This window comes from Pipistrellus kuhlii, unplaced genomic scaffold (assembly GCF_014108245.1).
Source record: "Pipistrellus kuhlii isolate mPipKuh1 unplaced genomic scaffold, mPipKuh1.p scaffold_m20_p_20, whole genome shotgun sequence".
Classification (NCBI taxonomy): Eukaryota; Metazoa; Chordata; class Mammalia; order Chiroptera; family Vespertilionidae; genus Pipistrellus; species Pipistrellus kuhlii.
Window position 1 is genome coordinate 402631 of NW_023425516.1, and position 17420 is coordinate 420050.

At 60.1% G+C, this 17420-nt stretch overlaps 1 protein-coding gene across 2 annotated transcripts; it reads right to left on the reverse strand.

Annotated features, from left to right (window-relative positions):
- Positions 1-3397: 3397 nt before the first annotated feature.
- On the reverse strand, positions 3398-11647 carry ACADS (acyl-CoA dehydrogenase short chain). 2 transcript variants are annotated; one of them, XM_036449447.2, is made up of 10 exons: positions 11489-11647; positions 8820-8971; positions 7433-7582; positions 6975-7086; positions 5252-5403; positions 4899-5069; positions 4573-4710; positions 4338-4433; positions 4128-4184; positions 3398-4018 (listed from the first exon to the last, which is right to left on the reverse strand). In XM_036449447.2, the coding sequence occupies exons 1-10, from the start codon at positions 11535-11537 to the stop codon at positions 3866-3868; spliced, it is 1230 nt and encodes a 409-aa protein (XP_036305340.1). In that variant the 5' UTR covers positions 11538-11647; the 3' UTR covers positions 3398-3865. The 2 variants fall into 2 exon arrangements, with proteins under 2 accessions (XP_036305340.1, XP_045441327.1); XM_045585371.1 differs by lacking the exons at positions 3398-4018; positions 4128-4184 and having other exon boundaries at positions 4380-4484; positions 4553-4710.
- Positions 11648-17420: the final 5773 nt, after the last annotated feature.

Below are 17420 nucleotides of genomic sequence, written 5' to 3' on the forward strand. Positions count from 1 at the left end.
ATAGGGTTGTTATGCAGCAACAGATAACTAATACTGATAAGAATAAACATGTAGATTAAACAGAAAGACTTTTCTCTTCATTTCTTTTTTAAAAAATATATCTTTATTGATTTCTGAGAGGAATGGAGAGGGAGAGAGAGATAGAAACATCAATGATGAGAGAGAATCATTGATTGGCTGCCTCCTGCACGTCCCTTACTGGGCATCAAGCCCACAACCCAAGCATGTGCACTTGACCGGAATCAAACCCAAGACCCTTCAGTCACAGACTGACACTCTATCCACTGAGCCAAACCAGCTAGGGGTTCATTTTTTTAAATATACATTGCATAGTGCAGCTTGTACCTATAGCAAATATTGCACAGAATGAAACACAGGGTGGAGGTAAACGACTCATACATTGCAGTGTTTCCAAAGTTTTGTGATGCAGTAAAATGTTAACTCTAGGTAGGCTACAAAAAGCTAAGGATACACATTGTAATCTAAGAAAAATACTCTTAAAAATGTAAATTGCAAAATACATAGTTAAGAAAAGTCAACAGAGGAATTTAAATGAAATATTAAAAAATATTTGAGCCGAAACCAGTTTGGCTCAGTGGAAAGAGCGTCTGTCTGCGGACTGAAAGGTCCCAGGTTTGATTCCGGTCAAGGGCACGTACCTTGATTGCGGGCACATCCCCAGTGAGGGGGGGTGTGTGTGTGCAAGAGGCAGCTGGTCGATGTTTCTCTCTCATCGATGTTTCTGACTCTCTATCCCTCTCCCTTCCTCTCTATAAAAAATCAATAAAATATATTATTTTTTAAAAATTGAGCCTGGCTGGCATGGCTTAGTGGTTGAGAGTTGACCTGTGAACCAGGAGGTTGTGGTTTAATTCCCTGTCAGGGCACTGGGTTGCAGGCTTGATCCCCAATGGGAGGTGTACAGGAGGCACCCAATCAATGATTCTCTCTTATCATTGATGTTTCTCTTTCCCTCTCTGAAATCAATAAAAAAGTATTTTATAAAGGCTTAGGAGCGATGGTGTTGTTAGCATTTAAGTGTGTGAACACTCCTAGCAAGCTGGACAAAAGCTTCCAGACCCCTCTCCCGGGTCATTTGACACAGCCCCACTCGCCTGGCACTGGATATCCTTGTATTTCCCCCACTGTTCTCAGCTACTTCTTTTCTTTTCTTTTTTAAAATGTAATTTTATTGACCTCCTGGTTCATAGGTCAACACTCAACCCCTGGGCCATGCCGGCCAGGCTCAGCTGTCTCTTTAGGGACCCGAGGCTCGTTGCCATAGGGAACTGTTATTCCAGGCCTTTCTGCTGCACAGAGGGAGCACACACACCTGCCCTTTCAGTCAGCTCACACACACACACACACACACACACACACCCCGGGCAGTGCGGGGTCTGCTGTGGGACTGATGAGCTCCTAAGATGCTCCGCCTCCGCCTCGTCTGTCCTGTTTCCAGTTCTCCTTAACGAGCCCTCCAGGGTTGTGTAAGCTTCACGTCTCAGGAAAACTGCATCAATCCCGGGCCCTACCCTAACCCGGGCCCCTCTCCTCTGCGGGGCCATGTTTACACCCGCCTCCTCCCGCCAGCAAGCCTGACCCTGGAGAGAAACATCCTCCTCCCCCTCTTTCTCACGGAGAAGAGGAATCAAGCCAAAGTGCACAAACCCCTTTCTCTTCTCCCGGGACCGTTAGGCAGGGGCCAGGGCCTCGGCCCCTAACAGGGCCCAAGCCAATGCCCACTCACTTGGAGTTTGTTCCTTCAGTAAGCACCTGTGCTGGAGCTGCGTGCCCTGAGAGACACTGGCTAATCCACTACAGGTCCTGGGGGCCCCTGCAGCCCCACTGTGTCCTGCCCCGTGCTCACACACACACACACACACACACACACCATCTCCTCCGCTGGCTGTCCTCGCCCTTCGGAGGCATCACGTCTGCTCAGGCGTTCATGTCCACAGACTCGGGGGCAGAGTTGTAAGCCCTAAGCCGGGGTCTGTACCTGACAGGCCTGCTCCCCATCAGAGCCGAGGGTCTGGGGCTCGCCTCTCCTCCCGGGAGATCTCCAACCTCGAGAGCTCCCGGAGGCCCGAGCACAGAGGAACACAGACCCCACGGCCCCGGGGTGAGGGTGCTTCCCCGCAGGGCGAGGAGCAGGCCCCTGCGACAGGCCCAGGTGCTTCCGCTGCAGGACCGGAGGCGGAGGCAGAGGCCTGAATGCCCAGCTGGGAGGCCAGGGCCCTGCAGGAGAGCTGGGTCCGAGCCGCCCGCCTGGGACGGGAGCTCACTTCGGCTCCCCATCCCCGAGCCCTGAAGCCAATCACACCTCCACTTAACCAGTGACCCCCACCCAAACCTGCAGGACGCCGTCCATGCGGCTCTTCGGAAAGACAGGACTCGGAGGAGCCCCTCGCAGTACTGGAAGGGCGGCCAGGAGAATGCCACGCCATTCTCTGCCCTCCGCTGGGCCAGGGGCGGAGCCACTGACACCCTCCCCGGTTCCTGGGGGTCACTAGGGGCTCAGACCTCCCCCTGCTTCCCCCGTGGGGTGGCCACACCTGCTCCTGGGAGAAGCCCTGAACCCACCCTTCCGGCTCCGCACACCCTCAGCGTCACCAGCCAGGGCGGGCCCGGAGCCCCACAGAGGGCGTCAGTACGGCCCTGGCGCTGCCCGACCTCGGAGCTGGTGGCAGCTGATTCCATTACCAGGAGCCTCACCTGCGCCGCCTCCTGCTCTGTTTGCCCTCAGATGGTGAAATCAGGGCCTGATTCCCACGAGGAGCTCCTCGCCCGGGTCTCGCTGGCCAAGGTCAAGGCCAGCCCTGCCGCTGGGCCGGAGAGGGGGAGGGGGAGGGGGAGGCTGCCCTCGGTGTGGGGGAGGGGAGGCAGCACCCGCCTGGCACAGAAGTCCACGGGGCGATGGCCCGGACGTCGGCACCCTTTTGGTGGTGGCTCCAAATGGGCCGTCTCCCCATTGTCCCCCAGACCTCACAGCATCGCCAGGTGGGCTTTCCTCCTCGTTCTCTCTCCGCTCACGTCACTCGGCCACAGCGACTGCGCGCGGGCTCCTGCCCCAGGCACCTTGGCCCAAAGCCGGGTCCCCACCAAGACCCCCTGGCAGGCTCAGCGCTGCCCCCCCCCCCCCAAGCCCCCCTCCCCGCCCCCCAGCACTCACAGGGCCTCTACAGCTCTGCCCCTTCCCCAGCCCCTCCTGGCCCCTTCCTTCCTAGCGGGAGCCACTCCCCTGACACTCAGGCCCCCAGCGCTCCTCCCGCCTGGCCTGTGTCCTCCTCACCGGCCTCACTGAGCTCTCCTGGCGGCCAGGCCTCCCGACAGGCGGACGCGATGCTCAGAAGCCGAGGGGAGCAGCCGCCTCCCACAGCGCACAGGCACAGACAGCTCGGAGGGTCCACTTTATTGCTGTCAGTCCCACACTGTCCCAAGCCATCCGCCCCCCACCCGCCTCCTCTCACCCGGAGCACAGGTCCCAGCGTCCCCAGGTGGCTGAGAGCACGGCCACTGCTGCTCTGAAGTTACTCCGCCCCCCCCACTCCCCTGACCCCTGACCTCAGGGAAGAGCAGACGCTGGATCCCGGCCCTCCTGGCTCCTGCTGAGCCCCGGGGCCCACGGCGGCCAGGGAGCCTCGGGTGGCAAGTCCTTCCCGGCCCGCCTTCGGGAGGCCGTCCCCTCGATGAAGAATAAGGCACGTCGGGAGGGGAGCGGAGCCGGAGTCCGCACACAGGCCCCAGCCCCCGCCTCGCCTTCTAGAAGGCTCCGGCACGCTGGGGGGGGGGGGGGGGGAAGGGCCCGCACGTGGCTCCCGCTCCTGCGCAGTCAGTCCGCGGCCGCGGGCGGGGCCGCCCTGGCTCAGCTCCGGTAGCTCTTGAGCAGGTGCCCGGCGATGACCAGCCTCTGGATCTCGCTGGTGCCCTCGTAGATCTCGGTGATGCGGGCGTCGCGGTAGTGCCGCTCGGCGGGCATCTCCGTCACGTAGCCCATGCCGCCCAGGATCTGAATGGCCTGCGGCGAGAGCGGCGAGAGCGGGCTCAGGCGGGGAGGACGCCCCGCGGGGCAGGCCAGCCTCACGGGCACCGCGGGGAGGGGCGGCGACTCGCCCGCTGACACTCACCTGGTGGCTGATGGCGGTGGCGGCCTCCGACGCAGCCAGCTTGGCCATCGCCGCCTCCTGACCACGGGGAAGGGACGTGGGTCAGAGCCGTCCATGTGCCCAGCACGGGCCCCAGAGGGTCGGCCGGGGAGGCCCCCTGGAGCAGCCGGAATGGGAACCCCACCAGCCTCTCCCGTCCCTCGGCCTCAAAGGGAGCCGCGTCCCGGGCACCTTGGTGAAGGGCTTCTTGTTGTCCTTGAGCATGGCAGCGCGCCAGGTCAGCAGCCGGGCACTCTCCAGGGCCAGGGCCATGTCCGCCAGCTTGAACTGCAAGACCAGGCCGCCCGCCAGTCAGCACCCGCCCCCTCCCCCTCCCCCCTTCCTCCGGGAGCAGGGGAGCAGGTAACCCTCCGCCGCCCCCTCCCTCCCCGGGGTCCAGGCCAGGCTCCCCGGGGCCCCCTGTCACCTGGATTCCCTGGAGCTTGGTGATGGGCGCCCCGAAGGCCTTGCGGTTCTCGGCGTAGGTCACGGCGCAGTCCAGGGCGGCCTGGGCGATGCCCAGGGCCTGGGAGGCGATGCCGATACGGCCCATGTCCAGGGTTTGCTGCGGGGACGCCCAGTCAGCAGCTGGCCAGGGCCTCGACCCAGGGCTCACCCCCTCCCCCCCTTATCCCCCTGCCCCCCTCACCCCCGCCCCTGACCTCCTTAACCCCCACCCGCTCACCTCCCACTCCGCTCACCCCCCTCACCCCCCCACCCGCTCCCCCGCGCCCCCTCACCCGCGCCGCTCACCATGGCGATCTTGAAGCCCATGCCCAGCTCGCCCAGCAGGTTCTCCTTGGGGATGCGGCAGTCTTCAAAGATGAGGTTGGCCGTAGACGAGGCCCGGATGCCCAGCTTGTCCTCCTTCTTCCCCAGCGAGAGCCCGGGTGTCGGCATGGGGACCAGGAAGGCGCTGATGCCCTGGAAGAGCCGGAACCCAGCGGTGACCTTCCCAGAGGCTGCCCAGGCCACGGCCCTGTCAACCCCTTCCCCTGCCCGGCCCTCCCCCTGCCCGCAGTGCTGCCCCCTGCTGGCCGCTCTGGGGAAGGGAAAGCCCGGCGGGCGGGGCAGAAAGCTGAGGAAATGCTCAGGGCCCGGCCCACCTTGTGGCGCAGCGCCCTGTCGGTGCTGGCGAAGACCACGGTGGCCGAGGCGTCCCAGCAGTTGGTGATCCAGGCCTTGGTGCCGTTCAGCACCCACGAGTCGCCCTCTGCGCGGGCGGAGGTGGCGGCGGCCCCCGCGTCGCTGCCATTCCCTGCGGCACAGCTCCGGTCCAGCCTCCGCCTCCCGCCACGGCTCTGTCTGCATCCCCCCCCTCAGCACCTCAGCACCCCTCCCCTCAGCACGTCAGCACCCCCTCCCTCAGCACCCCCTCCCCTCAGCACACCCTCCCTCAGCACCCCCTCCCCTCAGCACTCCTCCCCTCAGCACCCCTCAACCCCACCCCATGGCTCTGTGCCTGCCCGCAGGGGCCGGCCTCACCGGGCTCCAGCGAGCCCCAGAGACCACCAGCTCCTCAGCGTTCAGTGCGGGTGGGAGGGGGGATCAGCTTTAGGGGAGGGGACCCCAGAGCAAGCGTCCCTCCCAGCTCCTAGCTCAGCGGAGGTGACCTCCCCGTCAGCACAGGCCCGAGCTCCCCCTCCGGTGGGGCAGCCCGCTCCAGTCTGTCCCCCAAGCTGAGGGGAGGGGGCGCTGAGGGGAGGGGTGCTGAGGGGAGGGGGTGCTGAGGGGAGGGGGTGCTGAGGGAAAGGGTGCTGAGGGGAGGGGTGCTGAGGGGAGGGGGTGCTGAGGGGAGGGGGTGCTGAGGGAGGGGTGCTGAGGGGAGGGGGTGCTGAGGGAAAGGGTGCTGAGGGGAGGGGCGCTGAGGGGAGGGGCGCTGAGGGGAGGGGGTGCTGAGGGAAAGGGCGCTGAGGGGAGGGGCGCTGAGGGGAGGGGCGCTGAGGGGAGGGGGTGCTGAGGGAAAGGGCGCTGAGGGGAGGGGCGCTGAGGGGAGGGGGTGCTGAGGGAAAGGGCGCTGAGGGGAGGGGCGCTGAGGGGAGAGGGCGCTGAGGGAAAGGGCGCTGAGGGGAGGGGGTGCTGAGGGAAAGGGCGCTGAGGGGAGGGGCGCTGAGGGGAGAGGGCGCTGAGGGAAAGGGTGCTGAGGGGAGAGGGCGCTGAGGGACAGGGCGCTGAGGGGAGGGGGTGCTGAGGGAGGGGGTGCTGAGGGGAGGGGGTGCTGAGGGAGGGTGTGCTGAGGGGAGGGGGTGCTGAGGGAGGGGGTGCTGAGGGGAGGGGATGCTGAGGGAGGGGGTGCTGAGGGGGGGGGTGCTGAGGGAAAGGGCGCTGAGGGGAGGGGCGCTGAGGGGAGAGGGCGCTGAGGGAAAGGGCGCTGAGGGGAGGGGCGCTGAGGGGAGAGGGCGCTGAGGGAGGGGTGATGAGGGAGGGGGTGCTGAGGGAGGGGTGCTGAGGGAGGGGGTGCTGAGGGAGGGGGTGCTGAGGGAGGGGGTGCTGAGGGAGGGGGTGCTGAGGGGAGGGGTGCTGAGGGAGGGGTGCTGAGGGAGGGGTGATGAGGGGAGGGGTGCTGAGGGAGGGGTGCTGAGGGGAGGGGTGCTGAGGGAGGGGGTGCTGAGGGAGGGGTGATGAGGGAGGGGGTGCTGAGGGAGGGGTGATGAGGGGAGGGGTGCTGAGGGAGGGGAGGTGCTGAGGAGAGGGGGTGCTGAGGGAGGGTGCTGAGGGAGGAGTGCTGAGGGGAGGGGTGCTGAGGGAGGGGGTGCTGAGGGAGGGGTAATGAGGGGAGGGGTGCTGAGGGAGGGGGTGCTGAGGGAGGGGAGGGGGGGCAGCATGTACCAGGCTCGCTGAGGGCGAAGCAGCCAATCTTGTCGCCACCGGTGAAGGGCGTGACCCACTTCCGCTTCTGCTCGTCTGAGCCGAACTTCATGATGGGGCCCAGGTACAGGGACTGCGGGGACAGGGCGGCCTGAGCCCGGGAGCCGCCGGCCCCCCATCATGGCCTCGCGCAGGCCTGTCTCCCTGGAGCCCGAGGACCCGCACGGGGAGCCGGAGCCTCCAGGTGGGCGCCTGCCCGGAGCCCCGCCCCCAGCCCTGGGCCCGCCCCTTAGCCCCGCCCTGGCCCCGCCCCGGAGCCCCGCCCCAGCTCCGAGCCCCACCCCGCCCCTGGCCCCGCCCCTTAGCCCCAGTCTCTGAGCCCCGCCCCCGGTCCTGGCCCCGCCCCAGCCCCGAGCCCCGCCCCTGGTCCTGGCCCCGCCCCGGAGCCCCGCCCCCCGGGGGGTCCAGAAGGCGCTCACGTTGTTGACGCTCATGATGACGCCGGTGGAGGCGCAGCCGCGGCTGATCTCCTCCATGGCGATGGCGTAGGCCAGGTAGTCCAGGCCGGCGCCGCCCAGCTCCTCCGGCACGTCCATGGCCAGCAGCCCGAGCCCGCCCATCTGCTTCACCTGCACCGGGAGGCACGGCCATGGCGCTGGGCCCCCCCCCCACCCCGCCCCCGGCGACTGCCCTCAGCTCCCCTCCGGCCGCCTGGCCTTGCACCTGCCGGGCCTCGCACCAGCTCTGTCTGCAGCCACAGCCCCTGGGCGGGCGGGAAGCGTCAGCAAAGGGTACAGAGACCTTCCGTCCCCTAAGCACCACACCCCCTCCACACACCCCCCACCACACCCCCACCACACACACCCCCACCACACCCCCCATCACAACCCCCACCACATACCCCTCCCCTTCAACCCCCCACCACATCCCCTATCAAACCCCCACCACCACACCCCACCACCACACCCCCTTCCCACCACACCCCCCCACACACCCCCCACACCCCCTTCCCACCACACCCTCCCCACCAGACCCCCCCACACCCCCTTCCCACCACACCCCCCTCCCCACCACACACCCCATCACAACCCCCACCACATACCCCTCCCCTTCAACCCCCCACCACATCCCCTATCAAACCCCCACCACCACACCCCCTTCCCACCACACACCCCCACCACACCCCTCCACACCCCCTCCACACACACCCCCATCACACCCCCCTCCACAGGGCCTGGCACACGGCCCGGAGAAATGACCTCTCTCCCAAGTATCTCCTCCCCCTCGGTCCTCAGCGCTTGGGGCTGTCACCCACTCTCCCACACCGTCCTCTCCCCGTGCTCAGGCAGCGAGCAGGTGTCACCCCTGCTGCTGGGGTGAAGGTCCTCCCTGCCCTCTCCCGGATGGAGGAGTGAGGCGGGAAGAGCGGGCGTTTCCATTCGGAGTGATCCTCGCCGGGCCGGTGAGTGATCCTGGAACTACGCCCGCGGCACTGAGTGCTGAGCGGGTGCTGCCACAGGAGGGAGCCGGCAGCTTTAACGCTCACCGGCTGTTCCCTCAGCTGGACAGACGGCAGCGCACGGGACTTGGTGAGGAGGAGGAGCCGAGCTTCCCACGCCCGGGGCCAGGAAGCTCGCTCTGGGCATTATTATTAATTATTACTAACTGTTATTTATTCAATATTATTAACCCCAGGCCGGTGCACGGTAAACACCCACCGCCATGGCTGTTCTCCGGCCACAGGCCCCTGCCGGGCAGGGAGCCTCCAGAGCTCCTCCGGGCCCCAGACCCGCCTCAGGCCCCCTGACCAGAGCCTCCGCGTCACTGCGGCCACTGCCACCACCCACCCGGCTGCGGGGGCGCTACCTGAGCCGCCGGGAAGCGGTGCTCCTTGTCGATCTCGGCCGCGATGGGGAACAGCTCCTTCTCGGCAAAGTCCCGGCACGTCTGGCGCAGCATCTGGTGCGTCTCGGGCAGCTCCACGGTCTGGTACACGGTGTGTAACTGCCGGCGCAGAGCTGCCGCCGAGGGGGGGGTGCAGGTCTGGTTAACGCCAATAGGGGGCACTCCGAGGCCCCCCTGGGGATGGTGCTGCCCCGGGGACATGGGGATTGTGTGCAGGGACCTGTGGCTGTCACAGCTGAATGGGGTGGAGGGAGGAGAGACCTGCTAGCACCCCACAATGCACAGGCCAGTGCCCACAACAGGGGCTATCCGCCCAAAACGTCAAAGTGCTGCTATGAGGACCCAAATAACTGCTTATAATGCTCTTTTTTAAAGTATATTTTTATTGATTTCAGAGAGGAAGGGAGAGGGATAGATAGAAGCATCAATGACGAGAGAGAATCATTGATCGGCTGCCTCTTGCACGCCCCACACTGGGAATTGAACTATGACCTCAATCCTTTCTAAACATCTGCATGGACTATCCTACCCAATCCTCAGGTAATGCCAATAATAATAATAATAATAATAATAATAATAATGCCAACAATAAGAACACAGCTCTGTGCCCTTAAAGGATCTTAACTTCACTGAGCCTCAGCTAATACTCAATCTGGAGGACAAAGATATTGAGCATCTGGGGGTAAGAGGATTAAGAAGATACTGCCCCGCTGGCTCAGTGACCCATGAACCAGGAGATCACACTATGATTCCCAGTTAGGGCACAAGCCTGGGTTGCAGGCTCTATCCCCAGTGTGGGGCGTGCAGGAGGCAACAGATGGATGATTTTCTCTCTCTCTCCCTTCCTCTCTGAAATCAATAAAAACACATGTAGCTGAAACCGGTTTGGCTCACTGGTAGAGCTTCGGTCTGCGGACTGAAGGGTCCAGGGTTCAATTCCGGTCAAGGGCATGTACCTTGGTTGCGGGCACATCCCCAGTAGGGGGCGTGCAAGAGGCAGCCGATCAGTGATTCTCATCGATGTTTCTAACTCTCTATCCCTCTCTTCCTCTCTGTAAAAATCAATAAAATATATATTTTTTAAAAACACACACAAAAAAACCCACACACACACATATGTATATGTAGGGGGAGAGAGAGAGAGAGATTTAAGAAGATACTAACTGGCCCTAGCTGGTTTGTCCGCCTCAGACTGAAGGGTTGGGGTTTGGTTCTGGATTGGGGTGAGTGTGGGAGGCATCCAACCGAAGTGTCTCTCTCACACTGATGTTTCTCTATCTCTCCCTCTCTAAAAATCAATGGAAAATATTCTTGAGTGAGGATTAACAAAAAAATAAAAACAAAAAAGTAATGTAGTTGGAAACATTTAGGGGGGAAAGGAAGATACTAACTGTAGCAAAGGCCTGGCAGGCAGCCCCAGCGGGCACTCTCTTCACTGTTACTGCCGGGGGCGTGGGTCTGGCCCGGCCCCGGGTGTCCCCGCAGCCCCGGGTGTCTCTGAAGCCCCGGGTGTCCCGGCGGACCCGGATGTCACCGCGGGGGGCCCCCGGGTGTCCCCGCAGCCCCGGGTGTTCCCGCAGCCCAGCCCAGCCCAGCCCAGCCGGCGGCAGGGTCGGCTGGGGAGCGGGAAGCACCCAGCACATGTCACAGGCGGCCGGGCTGCTCCCCACGCCTGCGGTTTGGTCCTTCCGACCAGGAGGACAGCCCCCCGCCCCCCCGTGGCGTCCGGGCACCCGGGGCAACCGAGGCCGGCGGCGGGCCGTCCAAGGTCACAGGCGCCCTGTGGGCCCCGCCGGGCGGCTCCGCGGCGGGCGCCGAGGCCCCGGGAACCGGAGGAGGGGGCGGCGTGCGGCCCGGGGGGGGGGGCGGCGTGCGGCCCGGGGGGGGGGGGCGGCGTGCGGCCCGGGGGGGGGGCGGCGTGCGGCCCGGGGGGGGGGCGGCGTGCGGCCCGGGGGGGGGGGGCGGCGTGCGGCCCGGGGGGGGGGCGGCGTGCGGCCCGGGGGGGGGCGGCGTGCGGCCTGGGGGGGGTGGCGTGCGGCCCGGGGGGGGGGCGGCGTGCGGCCCGGGGGGGGGTGGCGTGCGGCCCGGGGGGGGGTGGCGTGCGGCCCGGGGGGGGGGGCGGCGTGCGGCCCGGGGGGGGGGGCGGCGTGCGGCCCGGGGGGGGGGGGCGGCGTGCGGCCCGGGGGGGGGGCGGCGTGCGGCCCGGGGGGGGGGCGGCGTGCGGCCTGGGGGGGGTGGCGTGCGGCCCGGGGGGGGGGGCGGCGTGCGGCCCGGGGGGGGTGGCGTGCGGCCCGGGGGGGGTGGCGTGCGGCCCGGGGGGGGGGGCGGCGTGCGGCCCGGGGGGGGGGGCGGCGTGCGGCCCGGGGGGGGGTGGCGGCGTGCGGCCCGGGGGGTGGCGGCGTGCGGCCCGGGGGGGGGCGTGCGGCCCGGGGGGGGGGGGGCGGCGTGCGGCCCGGGGGGGGGGCGGCGTGCGGCCCGGGGGGGGGCGTGCGGCCCGGGGGGGGGGTAGAAGGAGGAGGGGGCGACGGAGCAGTCGGAGGAGCCCGGCCGCGCAGGCGCAGGGGCGCCTAACTGGGGCAAAGGTCACGGCCGCAGGGACCCGCCAGCCCGGCCGCGGCGGCAGCACTCACCCCCGCGGACCGGCCCGCAGGCCCGGGCGAGCATCGCGGCGGCGGCCATGAGACGGAGTCGGAGACGGGCCGGGGCGGCTCCTCCAGCCTCCGCGGCCTGGGTTCCGGCTGCGGGGTCGGGGCCGCGATCAGTGTCTCGCCCTCGAGGCGGGGCCCCGCGCTCCGCCCTCCTGGGCGGGGAGGCCGCTCCCGCCTCTGTGACGTCCTCCTCCCTCAGCTTCCACCGCCGGCTGTCCCGGCTGTCCCGGCTGGGACCCAGCTGTCCTCACCCAGTTGGTGGAAAGCGGGCCGGACCCCTGCGGCGGGGGAATCGGCTGTCAGGGCCCTGTTTCTCCTGTACACTCTCCACCCCCTGGTTTATTTATTCGTGACACGTAACATCTGAATTCTTTTAAAAAAATATATTTTATTGATTTTACACAGAGAGGAATTAAGATAGTTAGAAACGTCGATGAGAGTCATCGACCAGCTGCCTCTTGCACCCCCAGCCCCCCAACTGGGGATGTGCCCGCAACCAAGGTACGTGCCCTTGACCAGAATTGAACCGGGACCTTTCAGTCCGCAGGCCGATGCTATCCACTGAGCCAAACCGGTTTCGCTAGCATCTGAATTCTCACCGAGTCCCTGCTGAATAGTCTGCGAACCCCACGAGGCAAAGGGTCTGTGCTCTGATGCTCACTAGCTGGGCCTGGGGTTGCTGGGAGGGAGCTTTCCTCCCCCCGCAGGTTGTGAAGGTGCGATGGTGGGGCGTCACCGCCAGCGCCTGTGTCACCCTTCTCACTCCCAATAGTAGGGCAGTCCCAGGGGAGCAGGGGGCTGCCCTGAGGCCATGCATTAGGCCCTTAGCATCCCCCTCTGGACACCATTGCGGGCCAAGAGGCACGAGTGACAGGCAGACTGCCACACCCTCCCAGGCACCACACATGCCTCCAGCTGCCTTTCTCCCCCCCAGCCAGGCGCCTTCCCCAGCACTGACCCGCAGGCCAGAACTGGTCTTCCGGCCCTTCTGCTGCAAGGACAGCAGGAAGACACCAGATTTGATGGCACCTTGATCTTGGTCTTCCCACCCCCTCTACAACTGGGAAGTAAATTTCTGTTCTTTACTAATTAACCGGAGAGTTCCCTTTTTAATTATGCAACGTACAACGGGCACATACTCTTTCCCTAGGACGTGTCAGTACGTCACGCCCAGTGGACATAATTTTATATTATTTTTTATTTATACTTAATTAAAATAAATGAAATATATATTTTTTATTTATATATAAAGCACAAAGGAAAATACAAAATTACAAATAGAAAAGAATACCAACAAAAAAATGGAAACATCGAATTAAAAAATTATAAATTTTACAAACAATTATAAAGATTACAAAAAATATATACCGTCCCTCTCAGGGCACAATATATATTTCCAGGACGTATTCATACGTCCTGCCCGTTCCCGATATTGTTTATGCTTGACGTATTTATACGTCCCGCTCAGTTAACAGGTTAACTAGAGGCCCGTCGCACAGATTCGTGCAATAGGCTTCCTTTCCCTGGCTGCTGGCACGGGTTTTCCTCTGAAACTCAGGACCCAGGCCTTCCCTCAGGCCACAGCAGAGAAGCCAAGCCTTGAGGCTAGGCTTTCCCACTCTGGTTGCAGTGTCTCTGCAGAGGTTGAAGCAAAGCCAAGTCTCTTCAGTCTTCTTTTTAAAAAAAGACAAAAATCATGAGGGGTGTTTTTTAAAAAAATATATTTTATTGATTTTTTTACAGAAAGGAAGAGAGAGGGAGAGTTAGAAACATTGATAGAGAAACATCAATTAACTGCCTCTTGCACACCCCCTACTGGGGATGTGCCCACAACCAAGGTACATGCCCTTGACTAGAATCGAACCTGGGACCTTTCAGTCTGCAGGCCAACGACTGGTTTCAGCTTCAGTCATCTTGAGTCTTCAATCTTTGCTCCATACCTGCATATGCACATCTTTGTTGGGTTAATTTGCATACTCACTCCTGATTGGCTAGTGGGTACTGTGAAGGTATGGTCAATTTGCATATTATTGCAGATTACTAGAGGCTTGGTACATGAATTTGTGCATGGGTGGCATCTGGCAGGCTCATCCTGATGAGGGCCCATAGGATGGGTCAGCTGGGGGTAGTGGCTGTGGGAGGGCTCCAGGGCAGGTCCAGTCTGTTTCACTCAGTTCTGATCAGCCAGACAACAGCAGCAGGTGGTCAGTGCACATCATAGCAAGCGGTTGAGCTGCCTTAGCATATTAATAGCATATTAAACAATTGTTTTTATTTTTTTTGTATTTTATTTATTTTTTATATTTTATTGATTTTTTTTTAAAGAGAGAAAGGGAGATGGAGAGCTAGAAACGTCGATGAGAGAGAAACATTGACCAGTTGCCTCTTGCCTACTGGGGATGTGCCCACAACCAAGGTATATACCCTTGACCGGAATCGAATCCAGGACCTTTCAGTCCGCAGACCAACACTCTACCACTGAGCTAAACCGGTTTCGGCATCAATAGCATATTAAACTTAGATTGGTTGAACAGATGACCAGACACTTAGCATATTAGGCTTTTATTATACAGGATATTATATAGGGTTATTTTATTTTTCTAAAAATAAGTTTTATTGATTTTTTACAGAGAGGAAGAGAGAGGGATAGTTAGAAACATCGATGGGATCATCGATCAACTGCCTCTTGCACCCCCCCACTGGGGATGTGCCCGCAACCAAGGTACATGCCCTTGAGCAGAATCGAACCTGGGACCTTTCAGTCCGCAGGCTGACGCTCTCTACTGAGCCAAACCCGTTTTGGCTATATAGGGTTATTTTAAATCCTGAGGATATGTTTTTATTGCTTTGAGAGAGAAACATCAATGTGAGAGACGACCAGTTGCCTTCTGTACATAACCTGACTGGAGGTTGAACCCACAACCTGGTATGTGCCCTGATTAGGAAGTGAATCTGCAACCGTTTGGTGGTGGTCCAACCAACTGAGCCCCCTGGCCAGGGCCTCTATCGTTTATTTTTTCAATTTTTTTGTCTTCTGCCAAGACCTGCTCTAACTCCTAAAGATCAATCAAAAGTTACAGCAAAGTCCTTAATATGTGACCTTCCACTTAAGAGAAATCTTCAATTGAAAAGCCCCTAGCCCACAGCTGCTCCCGCTGCTCCCTCTTCTCCCGAAGCTGTTGGTGCCTGATGCAGCGGGGATCTCCCTTTTCTGCATCCTGCACGGCAAGAGAGAACGAACCGGTTCAAAGTGGAGGCAGCCAGGGATTGAGAAATAAAGAAAAATAGAAAGAAGACACAGAGATAGATTTATAAAGATGGGGAGTGGAACTGCTGCTACCTCTGATGAAGAGGCAGGGACAGGCGATTTAGTTATATATTAAATATATTTATATATTTATATACCAAGCAGTGCATTTATTTATATATCCCAAAATACCAGGAAGTATCACCAAAACTTAGGATCAAAGGAGCTTATTTGCATCCTAGAGTAGGCCCGAGCATTCCTGGTGTTTGACTGGATTTGTATATCAAGCCCTTCCTGGACAAAGGTAAAAGTCAGTACTGATAACGTGTCCGCCTTTTGGGGAAACAGTTCCCAGGGCATGGCTCTGCCTTTTGCCCAGAGTTCAGCTGATAATAATTAAAGAAATGCCCCAGAGCCTTCCCAGGCACTGTCTACAGAAGCCATTACCTTTGCCTTTCTCTCTCCTAAGCTCCCAGGACCAAATGCAGGACTGCCTTTGGCTAATGCTCTGAGGTCTTCCTCACCTTCCCCTCCCCAACCCCCCAGCCCTGTGTGGAGGAAAAGCAGGAACATGGAGGAGGAATAAGTGGGTGCTGTTTGTGGACAGAGGCCAATGATTGCCTCAGGTGTCCCAGACCATCTAAACCAGACTTAAAAAAATTTTTTTTTCAGAGAGGAAGGGAAAGGGAGATAGAAACATCAAAGATGAGAGAGAATTATTGATTGGCTGCCTCCTGTGCACCCCACCCTGGGGTACTGGGTCTGCAACCCGGGCACATGTCCTGACCTGGAATCGAACTGTGATCTCCTGGTTCATACATCGATGCTTAACCACTGAGCCACACTGGCCAGGCTAAACCAGACTTATTTTAAAATGGACTCATTTGTGACCTTAAACATGGGTATACAATTTATATTAAATGTGTACTGTTTTTCCAACATAGTTGCAAGGGGCTGGAGTGGAAGGAGAGAGCTGGCCACGACCACCAGAAACTGGAGGGCACTTTTTGGGGTGATGGGAATGCCCTGTATCAAACTGTACTCCTAAATGAGGTGGCCTTTACTCTAGTTAAAGCACACCTTCACTTTTAAATGTGTATATAAATGTTTACTTCTTAAAGAGCCCCAACAAAATAAAGCGAAAATATTCAACCTAGAGCCAATACGGTTCCTCAACCACCCCGACACCAGCTATGCTCAAACTGTTCCCAGAAAGGCCGCCCCACCCCATGCCTGCTCCCGCCAGAGCACAAGGAGCGCAGCCAGGAGACAAGAGGGTACACATACTGTGAAAATCTTTATTTCTGTCTCTTGTGGCAAAATAACATTTTATAGAAATTAGTCACCTCGTTTACTTTGGACACAAAGACAATAAAAACGGGAATGGGGGAGATGTGCCAGCCCCTGCTCCGCTGTCATGTGTGCGACAGAAAGGCGGTGACCCACACGCCGTGCACACGCCGTGCACACGCCGTGCACAGGAGCCGCAGTGGACTCCCGGGACGGAGGTGCTGGGGACATACATGGAGGACACTGGCCACAGCGAGGAGGAGCCCGCGGGGCCTCTCCCTCCCCTTTCCGCCCCCTCCCGGCCCGTTACCTTGGCCTTTCCCTCCTAAGCTACAAGGACCCTCTGCCTCTGTAACTTGTTTCCTGAGCCCACACAGTGCAGATGGCTCACTTCTACTTTCTCTTGTAATTTGAAAAAAACCTTTTTTTTTGACATGAAGTATACCCCCCCCTCCAGGGCGCTGCATCATGGGGAGGAACTTCGGTAGTTACATGACACATGAAACCAAACACTTCATCTACTTCTACCTGGACCGAGTGCCCATTCTTCTGTTCAAATCTGGTTAAAAGCATGGACTGTCCCACACACCCAGTGATCCATTCAAAAATAAGGATTGCAGCCTAAATTCCAAATACCAGAGACTGAGAGTCTTCAGCCTTGCCGAAGGGAACACCTTGATCTTGAACCTTTATTGTGATGTTTCAAACAGGGCATTCTCTGTCCTTATCTGTTGTGGTTATAAAACAATTTGCAAAACAGAAAAAAATAAAACTGGAATGAGGATCTCAAGTGAAGGTAAGAGGAGGAAGGACACATCAGGTCATTGATGTTGCTTATATTCTGTGAAAAACAGGTTTACCGGGGAAAGCAGACTTTCCCGCGTCAATGACTACGTACATGACCTTGTAAAGCAGTAAGCCCACCTCCGCCAGACCCTCTGGGTGAACACGGCCCGTTACAGGGAATGCAACGTGATGGCTCTGCGTCACCCTGTCAGGAATCTCTCGCACAGTCCCCGGGCCCACCAGAAGGAGAGCACCCGAGAGCCCCAGCTGGCAGGACACACTAAGGCGGGACTCGCCTTGTTTGTACATTAGACACAGCCTAGGATGTCCTCTCACAAATGAGTTCCACTTTCAACTGAAAAAACAGGCTGAAGATTCCCGTCCCTGCCATTTCAAGGATCGCCAGTCTATGGTCAGACCCAACATTCCAAAATCCTGCCCTTATCTGCGAATCGGATGCCCAAAGACATTGTGTCTTCAGGAAGCCCGAGGCCCCTGAAAACGGCCTTCTCTGCACGGTAACTGCGCTAACTGCGAAGGAGAGGGCAGCCAGAGCCAGTTCCTCTGAGCACAGACTACAACAAAGCAGGG